Here is a 16,589-nt window from a genome sequence, read left to right on the forward strand (position 1 = left end):
GACGTGATTGAAGGACAAACCAACAAACATACATGCTTTCGCATTTATAATAAGGGTACTTACTGACTAGCTGATGCCTACGATTTTGTTTGCGTGGATTTAGGTTTTAAAAATCCCGTGGGATTTCTTCAATTTTAAGGGATAAAAGGAGCCTATGTCACTCTCCACTCTCCAGGTCTTTAACTAGATATCCATGCAAGAATCACGTCAATCTGTTGCTCCGTTGCGACGTGATTGAAGGACAATAAACCAACAACCAGGGTAGTGACTAGATAAGTCCAAAAACTACTATAATAGTTATTTATGCAACTGTTTAATACCTAATTAACAATAGTTGCACACCTTGACGAATGTGGCTGTCTGTTGAGTAAACCTTTGCGCAGAAGGGATAAAAAAGGAGTGTTATATTATAATGAAATTCAGTACAACATTATATCACCCGTTTGGATGATATAATGGTTATTAGAACATTGGGTGTTTTAATGTTGGCAATAAGCTAACTATTTCAGAATCTTTTATAAAGGACTAGCTTATGCTCGCGACTTCGTCCGCGTGGACTACAAAATTTCAAAACCCTATTTCACCCCCTTAGGAGTTGAATTTTCAAAAATCCTTTCTTAGGGGATGCCTACGTCATAATAGCTATCTGCATGCCAAATTTCAGCCCGATCCGTCCAGTAGTTTGAGCTGTGCGTTGATTGATCAGTCAGTCAGTCAGTCAGTCAGTCATTCAGTCAGTCAGTCAGTCAGTCACCTTTTCCTTTTATATATATAGATTTAAAGTATGGGTGTAAATAAAAAGCTTTTAGATGAGAGGTTTGACGTGCTCTAAGTTATAGCTGCTAAGCTATCACCGTGATAGTAACACAGCTTCAATATGAAACGGGCAACGTGTAAAGACATCTTCATCGCACGTGCGTTATCTCCCGCGATAAATCACCATCCAAGCCCCGAATATGTGTGAAAACGTTTGCACTTTGCCCAGCTCATATTTCACACTGAGGCTACTACGATATATCTTGCGAACGCTGCTCTGTATTTAGTATTGTTTGTTTTCTGACCTAACCTTCCTTGCCCTTCCTTGCCTACAGTCGTAAAAAGCATGCCCACCCATAAGTACCCATAAGCATTACCCATAGCTAGTACCCATAAGTTTTTATTATGCCAAGGGATGGATATAAGATTGTAAAAAGATATCATTATAATTGTCTATTATTATTTAATAAAAAGTACTTAGAAAGATTTTTTTTTTCAAACAAACTTATACAAGCATTTTGGAGTCATCAAATGCTCGGAATGCCATATCCTACCACGAAGAGCCTGCAAGAAACTAGGCGGTTGCTCTGTCCAAAAATGTAACTGTGTACGTAGGTACTCGTAGTTCCCTTAACGGTTAGAACAAGTTTTGAGCGTTCTTCAAAGCATCAAAAATCACAATACATTATTTGTAGCAAAAAATTTCAACGAAGTTTTTTATAATATTATTATTTTCGTCATAATCTTTAACGGTGGAAAATCGAGAACATTTCGCAAGACGCCAAACTTTCGATGACGCATTCGATAATTTCCTCAGCGATAAATCGATTTGTCTACACAGTTTAAAACTCGTGAGTTATTGCTTTACGATAGCGCTAACTTGGGACGTTACCCCTACTTCTTACCCCTACCCCTACCTCTACCACCCCCATACCTACCCCCTTAGATAAACCCTCTCCAAAGTCCCACTGTAAAGTACCTACCTACTGATTATTTCTGAATATTATCTATGACTAGCTTATGCTCGCGACTTCGTCCGCGTAGACTACACAGATTTCAAACCCCTATTTCACCCCCTTAGGGGTTGAATTTTCAAAAATCCCTTATCGGATGCCTACGTCATAATAGCTATTTGCATGCCAAATTTCAGACCGATCCGTCCACTAGTTTGAGCTGTGCGTTCTAGATCAGTCAGTCAGTCAGGCAGTCACCTTTTCCTTTTATATATTTAAGATTTATAGATTTCTACCCTTGGATTCGACGTTTACATTATATCTTAGTAGATTCTTAACGCGATCCATACCACAGTAGCCACAAAGTTTTCAAGTTCCTACCCTGTAGGTTTCTTGACAGACAGACAGACAGACGCACAGGAAGGGATACTATAAGGGTTCCTGTTTCCTTTCGGAACCCTAAAAAGGAGGAGATTTTCAATTTTTTAGGGTTCCGTACCTGAAAAGGAAAAACAGAACCCTTATAGGATCACTTTGTTGTCTGTCTGTCTGTCTGTCTGTCAAGAAACCTGCAGGGTACTTCCCGTTGACCTAGAATCATGAAATTTGGCAGGTAGGTTGGTCTTATAGCTGGTATTAGGGGGAAAATCTGAAAACCGTGAATTTGTGGTTGCGTCACACAAAAAAAATTAAATTGTGGTCATAAACTAATAATTAGTATTTACAATTTTCGAAGTAAGATAACTATATCAAGTGGGGTATCATATGAAAGGTCTTTCCCTGTGCATTCTAAAACCGATTTTTATTTATTTTTATGAGTTACAGTTTTTGAATTATCGTGCAAATGTCGAAAAAATACGACTGTGGTACGGAACCCTCGTTGCGCGAGCCTGACTCGCACTTGGCCGGTTTTTTTTAATACATATAATATTATCTATGGGCCTTTGCCTAGCTGGAGTTTTATCTTTGCCTCTGTCTTATCTAATAAGAATTTGAAACTACGTTACTTTCACGGGACATTCATCGTACAAAAAATACGGGGAAAGCTTTTATTAAATTACCCCTGACCGAAACGTGCGTCACCGACAAAGCGGACGTCTGAAGCGGAACCGCAGGCCTCAGCTAGTAATTTATAATTTCTCGTCTCGCGCTAATTTACGATGTTCTTATCAGCAGTTTCAGAGAGCGCCATATTTTTGCTTATCTCTGCCTAGGATAAAACAAAGTCGCTTTCCGTACGTTTAGGGGTGAGATCTATAGAACGCACTCCGACTTTGCTTAGACTTAAGACACAGTTAAAACGAGAGATAGTTATATTTCTCACATTATTTTAAGTCTGAGCAAAGTCGAAGTGCGTTCTGTAGATCACAGCCTTAGATCTTTTACAATGAAATTCATAGTCAAGATAGAGGCTTCTTTAGGGGATCATTGAGATGGCATATTGTGTCATATTCAACCTTAAATGCATTGCATAAATTTTGAATATGTATTCCTTGAAGTACGAGGATAGTTCTTCGAAGAGAAAATTTTTAAAAAAATCCTGAAAAAGAATCGACTGTTAAGGCGGTACGAAGTTCGCCGGGGCAGCTAGTTATAAATAAAGACTAGCTTATGCTCGCGACTTCGTCCGCGTGGACTACAAAATTTCAAACCCCTATTTAACCCCCTTAGGAGTTGAATTTTCAAAAATCCTTTCTTAGCGGATGCCTACGTCATAATAGCTATCTGCATGCCAAATTTCAGCCCGATCCGTCCAGTAGTTTGAGCTGTGCGTTGATAGATCAGTCAGTCAGTCAGTCAGTCACCTTCTCCTTTTATATATATATATATATATATATAGAAAGACTAGCTTATGCTCGCGACTTCGTCCGCGTGGACTACAAAATTTCAAACCCCTATTTAACCCCCTTAGGAGTTGAATTTTCAAAAATCCTTTCTTAGCGGATGCCTACGTCATAATAGCTATCTGCATGCTAAATTTCAGCCCGATCCGTCCAGTAGTTTGAGCTGTGCGTTGATAGATCAGTCAGTCAGTCAGTCAGTCAGTCAGTCAGTCAGTCAGTCAGTCAGTCACCTTCTCCTTTTATATATATATAGATTTGTCACACTATGAAACAAATGTAATGAAACTCACTAGACCTCAGTTCTCATTAAAAAGCCACACACTCAAAGTCTAACATCATTAAATCCGGGTAACCAAGAATCCGGATCCGCGTCATCCGGACCGCACAGTCCAAAACTAATTTGCGTCCGACGAACCCGGGTCACTGCAGTTGACCGGGATTTTACACGAATCTAAAACCACCGATAAGACACCGTTATCACCTTTATTTCCAACGCAATAAAGCATATATTTCCTTACAAACAACACTGTGTACCTACATGCAGCATGCTACTGTTGGAATAGGAAAGCGGGACTTACTCTTGCACTAGTCAATTCTTAATAAGCGAATCTGAACTCTATTGCATGTAGTTTAAATTCATTTCACGTTGTCGGTTGTAAAGCTCCTTTAATCACACTATTAATTGGTATTTACTAACGCAAGGCTAGTGAATTAACAGTGTTTACTTGAATGTGCTCTGAGACACCGGCTCAGTTTCGATAGGAGTAACTTCTTGTTACTGTTTAATTATTAACTTACTATAAAAACAATGGCTTATTTGTTTATTGTTCAGATATCCACCCTACCGGCAAAGCCGTGCCGCCAAGCGATTTAGCGTTCCGGTACGATGCCGTGTAGAAACCAAAGGGGTATGGGTTTAATAAAAACTGCCATACCCCTTCCAGGTTAGCCCGCTATCATCTTAGACTGCATCATCACTTACCACCAGGTGAGATTGCAGTCAAGGGCTAACTTGTATCTGAATAAAAAAAAAAAAAAAAAAAAAAAAAAAAAAATGATGAAGTAAGAACATTTAGTAAGAAACTATGCGGTTGCTCTTTTCAAAAATGACTTATGGAACAAAATCAATCACTAACCATTAATACGCACAGTAGGTACGCGGTGGAAAGTAATGTACTTCGACATTTAGAAGGAGATAGCAGATATTTTGTAGAGAGCTGTCCCTGTCATTGAGACCGACCAAACGTCATATAGGTATGAGAGACAGAGACAACGCTCTACAATACCGAAAAGTATTGCCTCTTATTCGCCTTACAACCGAGTCACAATATTTTATTGCCGCTCTGTTCTGGTTTTGACCTTGTTGTCACGCGATCGAGCACTGCTGCGCGATTGCGGTAGAATGACAGCTACAATGTCACAATCGCAATCACCTCTGATTGGTTGACGCTCGCTCACTATTGGCTACAATGCATTGTTGCAACAAGAATAGCACAAATTCAGCCAATCACAAGAATTGAGATTGTAATAATTATTGATACAGGTTTTACGAAATCGCCCTACTGGCCTTACTTACATATACCGTTGTCCTTGTCACACAATAATCGTGTGCGGACAGGCCGGTGTCTCGGTAGTACTCGTAGGTGTACATACACTGAGGAAGTCGGCAGTACTATGAAAGCACCCAGAACTGACAGAAATGCAAATTTATAACCCCTAATGTGCCACAGATAAAACACGATCATCTCTTTATAGATAAATCTTGAGCGGACAGGCCGGTATTCTGGTAGTAGTAATAGGTAATTCAATCAGTTCTCTGTTCTCTTGTATGGAGTGTTGTAGATGCACTTACACTGAGGAAGTCGGCAGTTTTATGAGAGCACCTAGAACTGACAGAAATGCAAATTAATAACCAAGAATGTGCCACAGATAAAACACGATCATCTCTTATACGCCAGACATTTATTCGCCATAAACCATTCGAAAATTTTAATCTTCAAATAGCGTAGAATATTACCGCCATAAAACTATCGTTTGAGAATAAATCGGGGGAATACTTCATGCTATTGGAATCACTTTGCAGTGTCCTTGTAATCGTATATTTGACCGATTATATTCATGGTATATTTTGAAAGTGAGTTTATGGCTTGTGTTATAAGCGAGACCACAAGCGGCGCGGGTCTTGACGGCTATGTGACGATGGCTTGACGACATATGCTGAAATTTGGCATGCAGATAGCTATTATGACGTAGGCATCCGCTAAGAAAGGATTTTTGAAATTCAACGCCTTTGTGTAGTCCACGCGGACGAAGTCGCGAGCGTAAGGTAGTAAGTGATATTTCTTATGCTTAAACTTCTGCCTATGATTATTTTCTAAATCTAACTTACAGTCCAATGACTGTTCTTTATTCCAAAAAACGTAGGTTTGTCTTACCCATAATATGTTTGTCTTACAAATAACGTAGGTTTGTCTTACCCATAATATGTTTGTCTTACAAATAACGTAGGTTTGTCTTACCCATAATATGTTTGTCTTACAAACAACGTAGGTTTGTCTTACCCATAATATGTTTGTCTTACAAATAGCGTAGGTTTGTCTTACCCATAATATGTTTGTCTTACAAATAACGTAGGTTTGTCTTACCCATAATATATTTGTCTTACAAATAACGTAGGTTTGTCTTACCCATAATATGTTTGTCTTACAAAATATAACGAACACAAATTACCTACTTCTAATTCGGAATTTCAGACGGCAACCTGAATAATTTAAACAGCCATTTTAGTGGCACCTACTACCTCTAATGCAGTGAACAGCTACTAAAAATCACACACATGAACACATTTAAATGCTTAATTCTAAAAGTAACTGAGAAATGGTTAAAGTAGCAACGATAGAGACGGGTAAATTGGTCACGCTTCAACTCTGGCCACACTTTAAATTGCCTTTAAACCTAGGTGACCCCATCCGAGCTGCCCGAGTAAATGAGTGCAATTCTTCATAGTGTCACAGATAAAGCGTATGGGACGAGGTTATCGGACCGATTGCTACCTTACGCTTTCGATCTTATACAAAGAGATAGAGAGAGAACACGATCGACAGATATCCACGACTAGAGTTTATAGGTCTTTTGCTAATCTTTGCTAATAAATCTTATCCCCATTCAAAATACGTCGTGGTCTTACACCGCGAAAGTGTTTTTTGGTGTATTAGTTTGTTAGTTTGTCCTTCAATCACGCCGTAATGGAGCAACAGATTGACATGATTTTCTGCATGGATATACAACGTTAGTTTTAGTATACGCACAAACCGAAACACGAAACACCTCCCATTGTCCATTTGTTGTTGAAGAGATCGCTATTTAGCGATAAGACCGCCTTTTTGTACCTACTTATTAAGATTTCTTTTTGTAACCTGTCATTTGTGTTTCTGTGGTGCAATAAAGTATATACATACATACATACATACGTGTCGAATATTTTACATCACTACCCATATTATAAATGCGAGAGTGTGCTTGTTTGTTGGTTTGTTGGTTTGTCCTTCAATCACGTCGCAACGGAGCAACGAATTGACGTGATTTTTTGCATGGGTATAGTTGAAAATCTGGAAAATGGCATAGGCTACTTTTTATCCTGGAAAATCAAAGAGTTCCCACGGGATTTTTAAAAACCTAAATCCACGCGAACGATATCGTGGGCATCAGCTAGTAGGAATATATATAAAAAAATCAAAAATATTTAATGATAATTTTTGAAGTTATAAGCTTGTTGTGTTGAGTCGTTGTCATCGCAAAATCATGGTCACCCCAAGCGAGCGGCTGTGAGCGAACGAGACGGCTGATGTCGATCGTGCACGCTCCCGCTCGCACGGCTCGAATCAGCTGGTCCATGTGGTCATTCAACTAGGTGTCCAAACTTCCAGGATTTTAAAGCAATTTTGGGTCAAAATATAACACGTTGTAAAAATGATTGCAGTCGATTCTGTTACTGATTCTGAACAAACTACTTTCAGGTTTTGCGTATACTAAAACTAACGTTGTAGTTAAAATAAAATTAAAGAGTTTCCACGGGATTTAATATTAAATCACAGGAAGACATTTTATCCTAAATAAAATTTACATAAAAGACACCCGGGTGATGCCAATGACTTCATAAACCTACTCAGAATAGCGGTCTGCCTAAATTTAAGGCGTGTATGCGACATGCGGGTGGCTTGAAACTCTTGCATTACTCTGCTCTTGTATACGATTAGCATATTAGACAGCCTGTGCTGTAAGTTGGGACATATTCGGTATGACATTCAACCCGGAACACGTTTGCAATTGCATTTTATGACGTTATAATTCTTGCCACCACCCATATCCATATTTCCATACTATCAATATTATAAACGCGAAAGTGTGTCTGTCTGTCTGTCATTCTGCTAGCCTTTCACGGCCCATCCGTTCAACCGATTTTGACGAAATTTGGTACGGATATAGCTTGCATCCCGGGGAAGGACATAGGCTTTTTATCCCGGTAAATCAAAGAGTTTCCATGGGATTTTTGAAAACCTAAATCCACGCGGACGAAGTCGCGGGCATCATCTAGTCTAAATATATAAAAGGAATAGGTGACTGACTGACTGATAGATCTATCAACGCTCAGCTCAAACTACTGCACGGATCGGGCTGAAATTTGGCACGCACATAGTTATTAAGACGTAGGCATACGCTAAGATAGGATTTTTGAAAATTCAACCCCTAAGGGGGTGAAATAGGGGTTTGAAATTTGTGTAGTCCACGCGGACGAAGTCGCGAGCATAAGCTAGTTATTTTGGTGTTTGTTGGTGTATTGGTTTGTCAGTTTGTCCTTCAATCACGCCACAACGGAGAAACAGATTGGCGTGATTTTCTGCATGGATATAGTTAAAGACCTGGAAAGTGGCACAGGCTACTTTTAATTCGAGAAAATGAAAGATTTTCAACGGGATTTAATATTAAATCACAGGATGACATTTTATCCTGAACGAAAATTACATAAAAGACACCCGCATTAGGCATCTAACTGGTACTGATGCACAACTAAATTTTAAAGTGTTCGCATCCTTTTCTTCTTAATTTGCTTTATGGCTTTCAGAGCACAATGCACTTCGCCAATGGCACGTAGAAGCATCCTTTTCTTACTAGTGTAATATGAAAAGGACAGGCACAGTTTGACAGTTTTAATTTTAATTTAGAGCTGTCAAACCTCGTGACTTTAGCTGCCAGTCGCGAGCCTATTGTTTGTGTAGCGTGCACTAAAATTTAGTCTTTAAATGGCCCCGATTCTCTAGTCTCTCTCTAAACTAAATTTAGAGTATCTGCATCCTTTTCTTTTTACTAATGCTAAAAAAGGAACGGAATATGACTTTCACATTTAAATACTCTAAATTTTAGTGCACAATACAAATTTAAACAGTAGGTTCGCGAGTGCGTGCTAAAATCACGGGTTTTACCATCTAAAAATTAAATTTAGAAATGTCAAACTGCTTCTGTCCTTTTCATATTATAATAGTAAGAAGAGGGTGCGAATACTCTATAATTAGGTTGTGCTTAGAATCGGTGCCAATGTAAAATTCATGTTCCGTCCTTTTTTAGCAATATTAAAAAGAAAAAGATGCAGTTACTCTAAATTTAGTTTAGAGAGAAATACAAGAGAATCAACCGCGAAAAGTTAGAGGTGCGTGCCCGGGTACGAACCCTCGACCTTCAGAATAGGAGGCAGACGTGTTAACCACTAGGCTAGCACGGCTCATATAAGTTAAACAAAATTATTTAAATGGGTGCCCGTAGTTAGATTATGCGCCGTCATATGCCAGTTCAGTAATTCACGAGTTAGTAGTTACTTCGTCAGTTTCCGGCTATTGTCAGCTCAGCGCAGGATAGCCGATATGCTAATCGTATGTGCAGAAGTTTCAAACTACCCGCATCTCGCATGCCTGCCTTAAATTAAGTGGACCGCTATTTCCGAGTAAAAATAGCTGAACTTATATTATGTGATGTCAGTGGATCATCATGATCAACCCATCGCTGGCTCCCTACAGAAAACGAGTCTCCACTCAGAATGAGAAGGGCTTAGGCCACCACGCTGGCCTAGTACGAATCGGCAGACATGAAATACCTTAGAGAAAATTATGGAAAACTCTCAGGCACGCAGGTTTCCTCACTATGTTTGCCTCAGAGATTAGAGAAGTAAATTTGCCTTCACCGTTAGAGCAAGTGATAGTTAATAGCTTGAAATGCACATAGTCCAAAAAGTTAGGGGTGCGTGCCCGGGATCGAACCCCCGACCTCCGATTAAAAGGCGGACGTCCTAACCACTAGGCTATCCCTGCTTAAGATGCTTATTTATAGGAATATCTTAAAAATTTACTAAAACAATGAAACTAAAACTAAAACTAAAACTTTTCGGAAATATGTGCGTTTTAATTAAATAAATATCACTTGCTTTAACGGTGAAGGAAAACATCGTGAGGAAACCTGCATGTCTGAGAGTTCTCCATAATGTTCTCAAAGGTGTGTGAAGTCTACCAATCCGCACATAGCCAGCGTGTTAGACTATGGCCAAAACCCTTCTCACTCTGAGAGGAGACCCGCGCTCTGTAGTGAGCCGGTGATGGGTTGACCATGATGACGATGATGAAGTTTATCTTTGTCATAAAATAAATTGATAATATTTAAAAAAAAATCCTAATCACATGACATAAATCGCTCAAAACCTAGCCATAAAATCTATGGCGAGCCTTAAAACGCCTTTTATTCCACCCTGAACCCTTCTACACAAAACCGATCGTGTGAGGGGTTTTAATACTATTTATGCATCTAAAGCCTTGGACACACGATACGCGACGGCAACTTTCCAAGTTGGTGTTATTTTAACCGAATTCCAAAAAGGAGGTGGTTCTCAATTCGGTCCGTTTCTTTTTAATGTATGTACTTAGGCCAATTGGTTATAAGACGTCAGCCTTTTGTCCGGACAATCTGGAGTTCAATCCCAGGCACGCACCTTTAACTTTTCAGTTATATGCGTTCGAAGCAATTATTATTAATGTCACTTGTTTTAACGGTGAAGGAAAGCATCGAGAGGTAATGTGCATGTTTGAGAGTTTTCCATAATGTTTTCAAAGGTGTGTGAAGCCTGCCAATTGGCCAGCATGGTAGACCTAAGGAGACCTGTGCTCAGTAGTGGTAAAATAGAATAAAATAGAGCAGATTTTTACTAACCTTTACAAATGTACTAATATATAAATTTTCATAAATGCTTTTGAATCGTCAAAAGGATTTACCACTGGTTCTGAATGCCAGCCATTCCTACCGAGAAGAACCTGGGACAAACCTCCACCTCCTATGGCCCCGCCAACCTCTTGGTTCTATGGGCCAAATCGCGGGAGGGCGCCCGTTCGGTACTTGCTCTTGGCGTTTTCCTGCGCCTTCTTGACTCCCTACAAATTATTTTGTCTCTTCCTTGTCCTTTATGCTCATTCTTCCCCTTGGGGGGGCTAGACGTCACTAGCACAGCTAACTGCCGTACTCAGAGTCGCTTAATCGTTACTTAAGTTTAGTTAAAACGTGACAGATTTATGTGAGAGATATAGCTCTGTCTCGTTTTAACTAAACTTAAGTAACGATTAAGTGACTCTGAGTACGGCAGTGAAATCATTATATGGCCATCGCGCGTCGCGCTGTGTCTGTCTAAGCCTTTATACGGTTTCGCCGGTGAATGGAAAATGAATGCGTGTTCACGCTTTCATCACTCACGCGAATGCCTTATTCAATACGTGCGTAGCCAAGGCACTTACATTTTACGGCCCAAATCAAATTATGCCTTAGGATACGTATTTTCATAGATATACACGTAACAGGGAAGTAGAACTTGTTTGAAAATTAATGCGCTTCGATTCTTAGGCTCCAGGCACATTGAAGCAGAGTCAAAGCTAATCTTCGTGGTCGCAGAAATTTTTCTCGTAACAATATCTGCCGGATAGAGCCTTGCACTAACTTACACTACCGGCTTAGCCGTGCCGACAAGCGATTTGGCACTCCAGTATGATGCCACGTAGAAACCGATAAGGGGTACCTATTGTGGCGGTTACCACAATAGAAACTAGATGGCGCTGTTCAATCGATGACGTAGTCCCGAACAAATGTACCGCCGATAGTAATCGCACTAACGGAGTTTTCTGCAATCTGGACTATAATATATAATATATATAATATATAATATATATATATATATAATATAAATAATATATATAATAACCGTCGGCCCAGCTGGCGCTACCGAGCACAACCAACCGCTCGGTGGGAGATCTCCCCTTTGGTACGGTCGAGCCTGCACACCGCTCCCGTACACCTATGGGTTTAATAAAACTGCCTTAATATCCCTTTCAAGTTAGCCCGCTTCCATCTTAGACTGCATCATCACTTAACACCAGATGAGATCACAGTTAAGGGCTAACATTATAACGAAATAAAAAAATACTTCTGTTTTTGAAAATCGTGCATAGCAACCAAAAATGCGTTGTGCGCCTTTTGTGTGACTTAGGTCTTAAGTATGTTTAAAAACGCTATGAAACCTTGCGAGCATAGCGTCAGATTGTATTGGATGTCACACTTTTCACGTTGGAAAGAATTTGATTTTCCAATATTTCCCCAAGCTCCATGTATTGTGCGTATTGAATAAAATATCCGTGTGAGTGATGAAAGGAACACGAGTACTCCCCTCGCTCACCGCTGTCGGCAGATGGAGAAACATTATATTATTATTGTAAATTGAAATAAAGCTTTGCGTTTTTACGTTCTCCATACACCCACACACACACAGACACACATACACTCACACATACACACACACATACATATGTTGTGAATCACCTACTAGGTATTTTTACTAGTTAATTGACTTTTATATTTTCTTATTATTATATTATTGTAAAGCTTGTTTAAATTATCAAACGTACTGTTATAAATTTATATTTAATATCTATTTAAGTAATCTGTAAAAAATTGTAATCCTATTTGGCCTTATTTTCAGTCTGTTATTATGTAAAATTATATTGTATATATCGCTGTTGATTGCAAAAAACAAATAAAATAAAATAAAATAAAATAAAATAAAATAGGAAAAAACGAACCTCTGTCTTCAAAAACGTGAAGTTATCAAGTTGAAATTAATTTTTAATCTAAATATATAAAGAGAAAAGGTGACAAATAAACAAAATAAAATAAAAAAATAGCTTTTTTGAACTTTGCTCGTCAAACATCGAATCTGGGACCTAGTTTTAGATTTGAAACTGCTCTTGGTCACCAACTAACATGACGATCGGTTTGTTTCAGCAGAAACACCCACATGTGATCTTTGAGGCGCGGACAAAGATGAACAGGGGGTGCGGCAACAAACTCGAGCAGAACAACCAGAAGTCGGGCCGGCGGACCAAGCACATCGAATACATACAAACTGTACTATCTGAGGCAACGGAATATACGTAAGTTTTGCTGATTGATGTAATAACCAACACACCCACATGTGATCTTTGAGGCGCGGACAAAGATGAACAGGCGGTGCGGCAACAAACTCGAGCAGAACAACCAGAAGTCGGGCCGGCGGACCAAGCACATCGAATACATATTGACTTTACTAGCTGAGGCGACGGAATATACGTAAGCTTTGCATAGAATTATTGAAACAACTCACTTATTTAGGACCAGAGGGGAAGCTTCACACTAGCTCACGCACACCACGACGTGCCACGGACGCTCCGTGTGCCCAGTTTGGCGGCAAACGGAGCGTCCGTGACACGTCATGGTGTGTGTGAGCTGCGCTAGGGTGAGTGAACCTACAGCCAGCTGCTAGTATGAAGCTTCCCCTCTGGTCTATATATCTACTCGTATGGCTCGTGCCCGCCACGTGTTGGCATAAATCATCCCTTAAGCTGAGCGTTGTCTGTTAATCAGTTTTAAGTAAGTTTAGGTTTTCAATTTTCAACCTGTCATAATATCAGATATCATTATACACAGTTTTAATTTATCAGCTCAGAAAGTAAAAGACCGTGACGTGAGTTTAATTCGTAATGTAAAAGTTGATCTACGCGCGTTCGTTTGATCCCAACGGATTAGTTTTCAGATCTCCATTTCAATTTTAATTAAATCCACTTTATTTATATGCTCTGAAACGTGATTACGTTATATAATGTTCCTGAGAGACTTTTACACGATAGCCTAAAAAAACAGATACATATAATGTTTTGAGGATTCATGTATGTATGTACGTCAGTTTCTTTATTCCGTCATAACTTCTAAACGCCTAAACAGATATATAGGGTAGGGCATATATAGGGTATCATTTAAGACCTTAATTATTTTTACACGATAGCCCAAAAAAACAAATATAATATTTTCAGGATTCATGAATGTATGTAACTACGTGAATTCCTATATTCCGCCATAACTTCTAAACGCATAAACAGATTAAGATTTATGGGGTATAAAATATGAGAAAATATAATTATTTTGTTCATAAACACAATATATTTTTTTTACTAATGTACTTAACCACAAATTCACGGTTTTCGGATTTTTTTCTTTTACTGTGCTATAAGACCTACCTGCCTGCCAAATTTCACGATTTTTGGTCAACGGGAAGTACCCTACAGGTTTTCTTGACAGACACGACGGACAGACGGACAGAAAAACAGACACAATTTTCTTGAAATATAAGTAATACTCCTGAACATTGAAACACAATGCTCCTGAAGCATTCAGCAAAACAACTCGGTCTGAGGAGAAACCCGACGTGAAAACAATACTTTGCATACGAACTAAAATACAATTGTAATTTTAACATACACACAATGTTTAATTTAAAATAAAATAAAAATTAAAGACTTAAATAGGAGCTTATTTTGTTCCGTTCCAGTTATTTTAAGGGTCTTATCATCAACCCCCTATTTCACCCCCTTATGGATTGAATTTTCAAAAATTCTTTCTATGCGGACGTCTACGTCCTATAATACTTATCTGTATGGCAAATTTCTGCCAGATCCGTCCAATAGTTTGAGCTGTGCGTTGATAGATCAGTCAGTCCGTCACATTTTCCTTTGATATACTTAATATTTGGATTCTAAGTTTTCTGATTTTTCACTCTGGGTATTCTTATTATATCCTAAGCCTTTTCGATCATGTTCAACGCATTTATCATTATTGAAAAATGTATTGCATCCAGCGCACTCGGTGCAAATCGTAAATCATGGAAATACGTGTGACGTCAGAAGCAAGACTCTGCCTGAGCAAGATGAGACCTCTGCCACTGTAATATTATGTATACCTCTGCTCATGTATTTTTACCGTGCGTCAAATGCTGCTGACGTCATTCCAAAAAAATAAAATCATCGAAGGTCATTGAAGAACTAGCAGCGCGTGCTTAAATTTCCAAATTTTTAAAAATCAGATCTTATCTGTTATTATACATATCTTACACCGGACTATACTCACGTGTTTAGTCAACGTTAGCCCGACTAGTTTCGAACCCATCCGGGCTCCTTTTTAAAGGAGTCAGTTCGCACACGCGTTATCTTAAAAATAAATAAAAATTGAAAATACTAATGTTCATGACCATAATTATTTTTGTGTGTGATGTAACCACAAATTCACGGTTTTCAGATTTTCCTCCTACTGCCAGCTAGACCCACCTACCTGCCAAATTCATGATTCTAGGTCAACGGGAAGTACCCTGTAGGTTTCTTGACAGACAGACAGACAGACAGACATCAAAGTGATCCCATAAGGGTTCCGTTTTTCCTTTTGAGGTACATAACCCTAAAAATAAGCGATTTCATTGTTAGGCAAGAATAAAAGAGTCCTTTATTTCCATGGGAAGAATTCCTTACCTCATGATTCGCAATTGCACACAGTGCTCGCTCAACTATTCAACAGTAACGAACAATTTTTCTATAGGAACTGAATTCATCAAAAGTTCTCAGTTTACTCACTCGAACAAGGAAGCTGAAAAAAGTTTCCAACTTCCGCCCTATTGCATAATTCACTTGGCTGTAGTCTGACCATATAGTTGGCTCTGTGATTTTTATTGGATGATATTTTTGTGATACGAACAACATCCTGAACTACTCATAGAGATGGATACGAAAGAGCATTGAAGATTCTTGTTTTGAACGAATGATATATATTTTTTTGATTTGGCTCTGTGATTTTTATTAGATGATATTTTTGTGATACGAACTACATTCTGAAGACTAGTACAGAAACAGATGGATTCGAAAGAGCATTGAAGATTTTTGTTTTGAACGAATGATATTTTGTTTTTGATTCAGCTGTATCATAAACGATGTCAATCAAACTTGATAAACTTTTGATAATAATTATGGTACCTACCGTGTCATGTTGTTAAGAAATTAATTACGTCTCTTAAAATACTGTTTTAAATAAGTCTTCAGTAACCCGTTAGAAATATACATCGGAAGTTCACCGACAAAAGGGTTTTGTGCCAACAAATTGTGCTGCTGGAACGATTTATGCGGTAAGCCGCTTGGATCGCACCACAAATAGCCGATGCCGGCGCTGCTGTCCAAACCCTCCTCGCTCTGAGAGGAATCGCGTGCTCAGTAGTGAGCCGGTAATGGATTGATGATGATGAAGGTGATGAATATTATAAATGCGAAATTGTGTCTCTCTGTGTATTACTTTTTCACAGCGCATCCGAATGACTGATTTGGCGAAATTTCAGTGTGAAGTTTACCAGCCCGCATTTAACCAGCGTGGTGGACTATGGCCTAAACTTTTCTCATTCTGAAAGGAGACTTCTGCTCCAGGAGATTGAGATGATGATGTCCTGTTGATAACCTACATAAAACAAAAAAATAGTATGCTAAATAAGTCTTCAGTAACCCGTTACAAATACCTCGGAGTTCACCGACAAAAGGGTTTGTGCCAACAAATTGTGCTGCTGGAACGATTTATGCGGTAAGCGGCACCACAATGGCCGCCGCTGCAGGGCGAT

The 16,589-nt window shown here is 39.0% G+C and overlaps 1 protein-coding gene across 16 annotated transcripts in view; it reads left to right on the top strand.

Annotated features, from left to right (window-relative positions):
• The window catches only part of mmd (disintegrin and metalloproteinase domain-containing protein mind-meld), a 642,845-nt gene that overhangs the window by 563,276 nt on the left and 62,980 nt on the right, over positions 1–16,589 (top strand). For 13 of the 16 annotated variants that reach the window (XM_069509480.1, XM_069509491.1, XM_069509485.1 and 10 more), the window contains one exon: positions 12,914–13,062. In XM_069509480.1, the coding sequence (XP_069365581.1) occupies positions 12,914–13,062 (149 nt within the window). The remainder of the gene's footprint in view (positions 1–12,913; positions 13,063–16,589) is intronic. The other 3 variants (XM_069509481.1, XM_034984260.2, XM_034984261.2) reach the window with 1 other exon arrangement.

This window comes from Maniola hyperantus, chromosome 3, assembly GCF_902806685.2.
Source record: "Maniola hyperantus chromosome 3, iAphHyp1.2, whole genome shotgun sequence".
Classification (NCBI taxonomy): domain Eukaryota; kingdom Metazoa; phylum Arthropoda; class Insecta; order Lepidoptera; family Nymphalidae; genus Maniola; species Maniola hyperantus.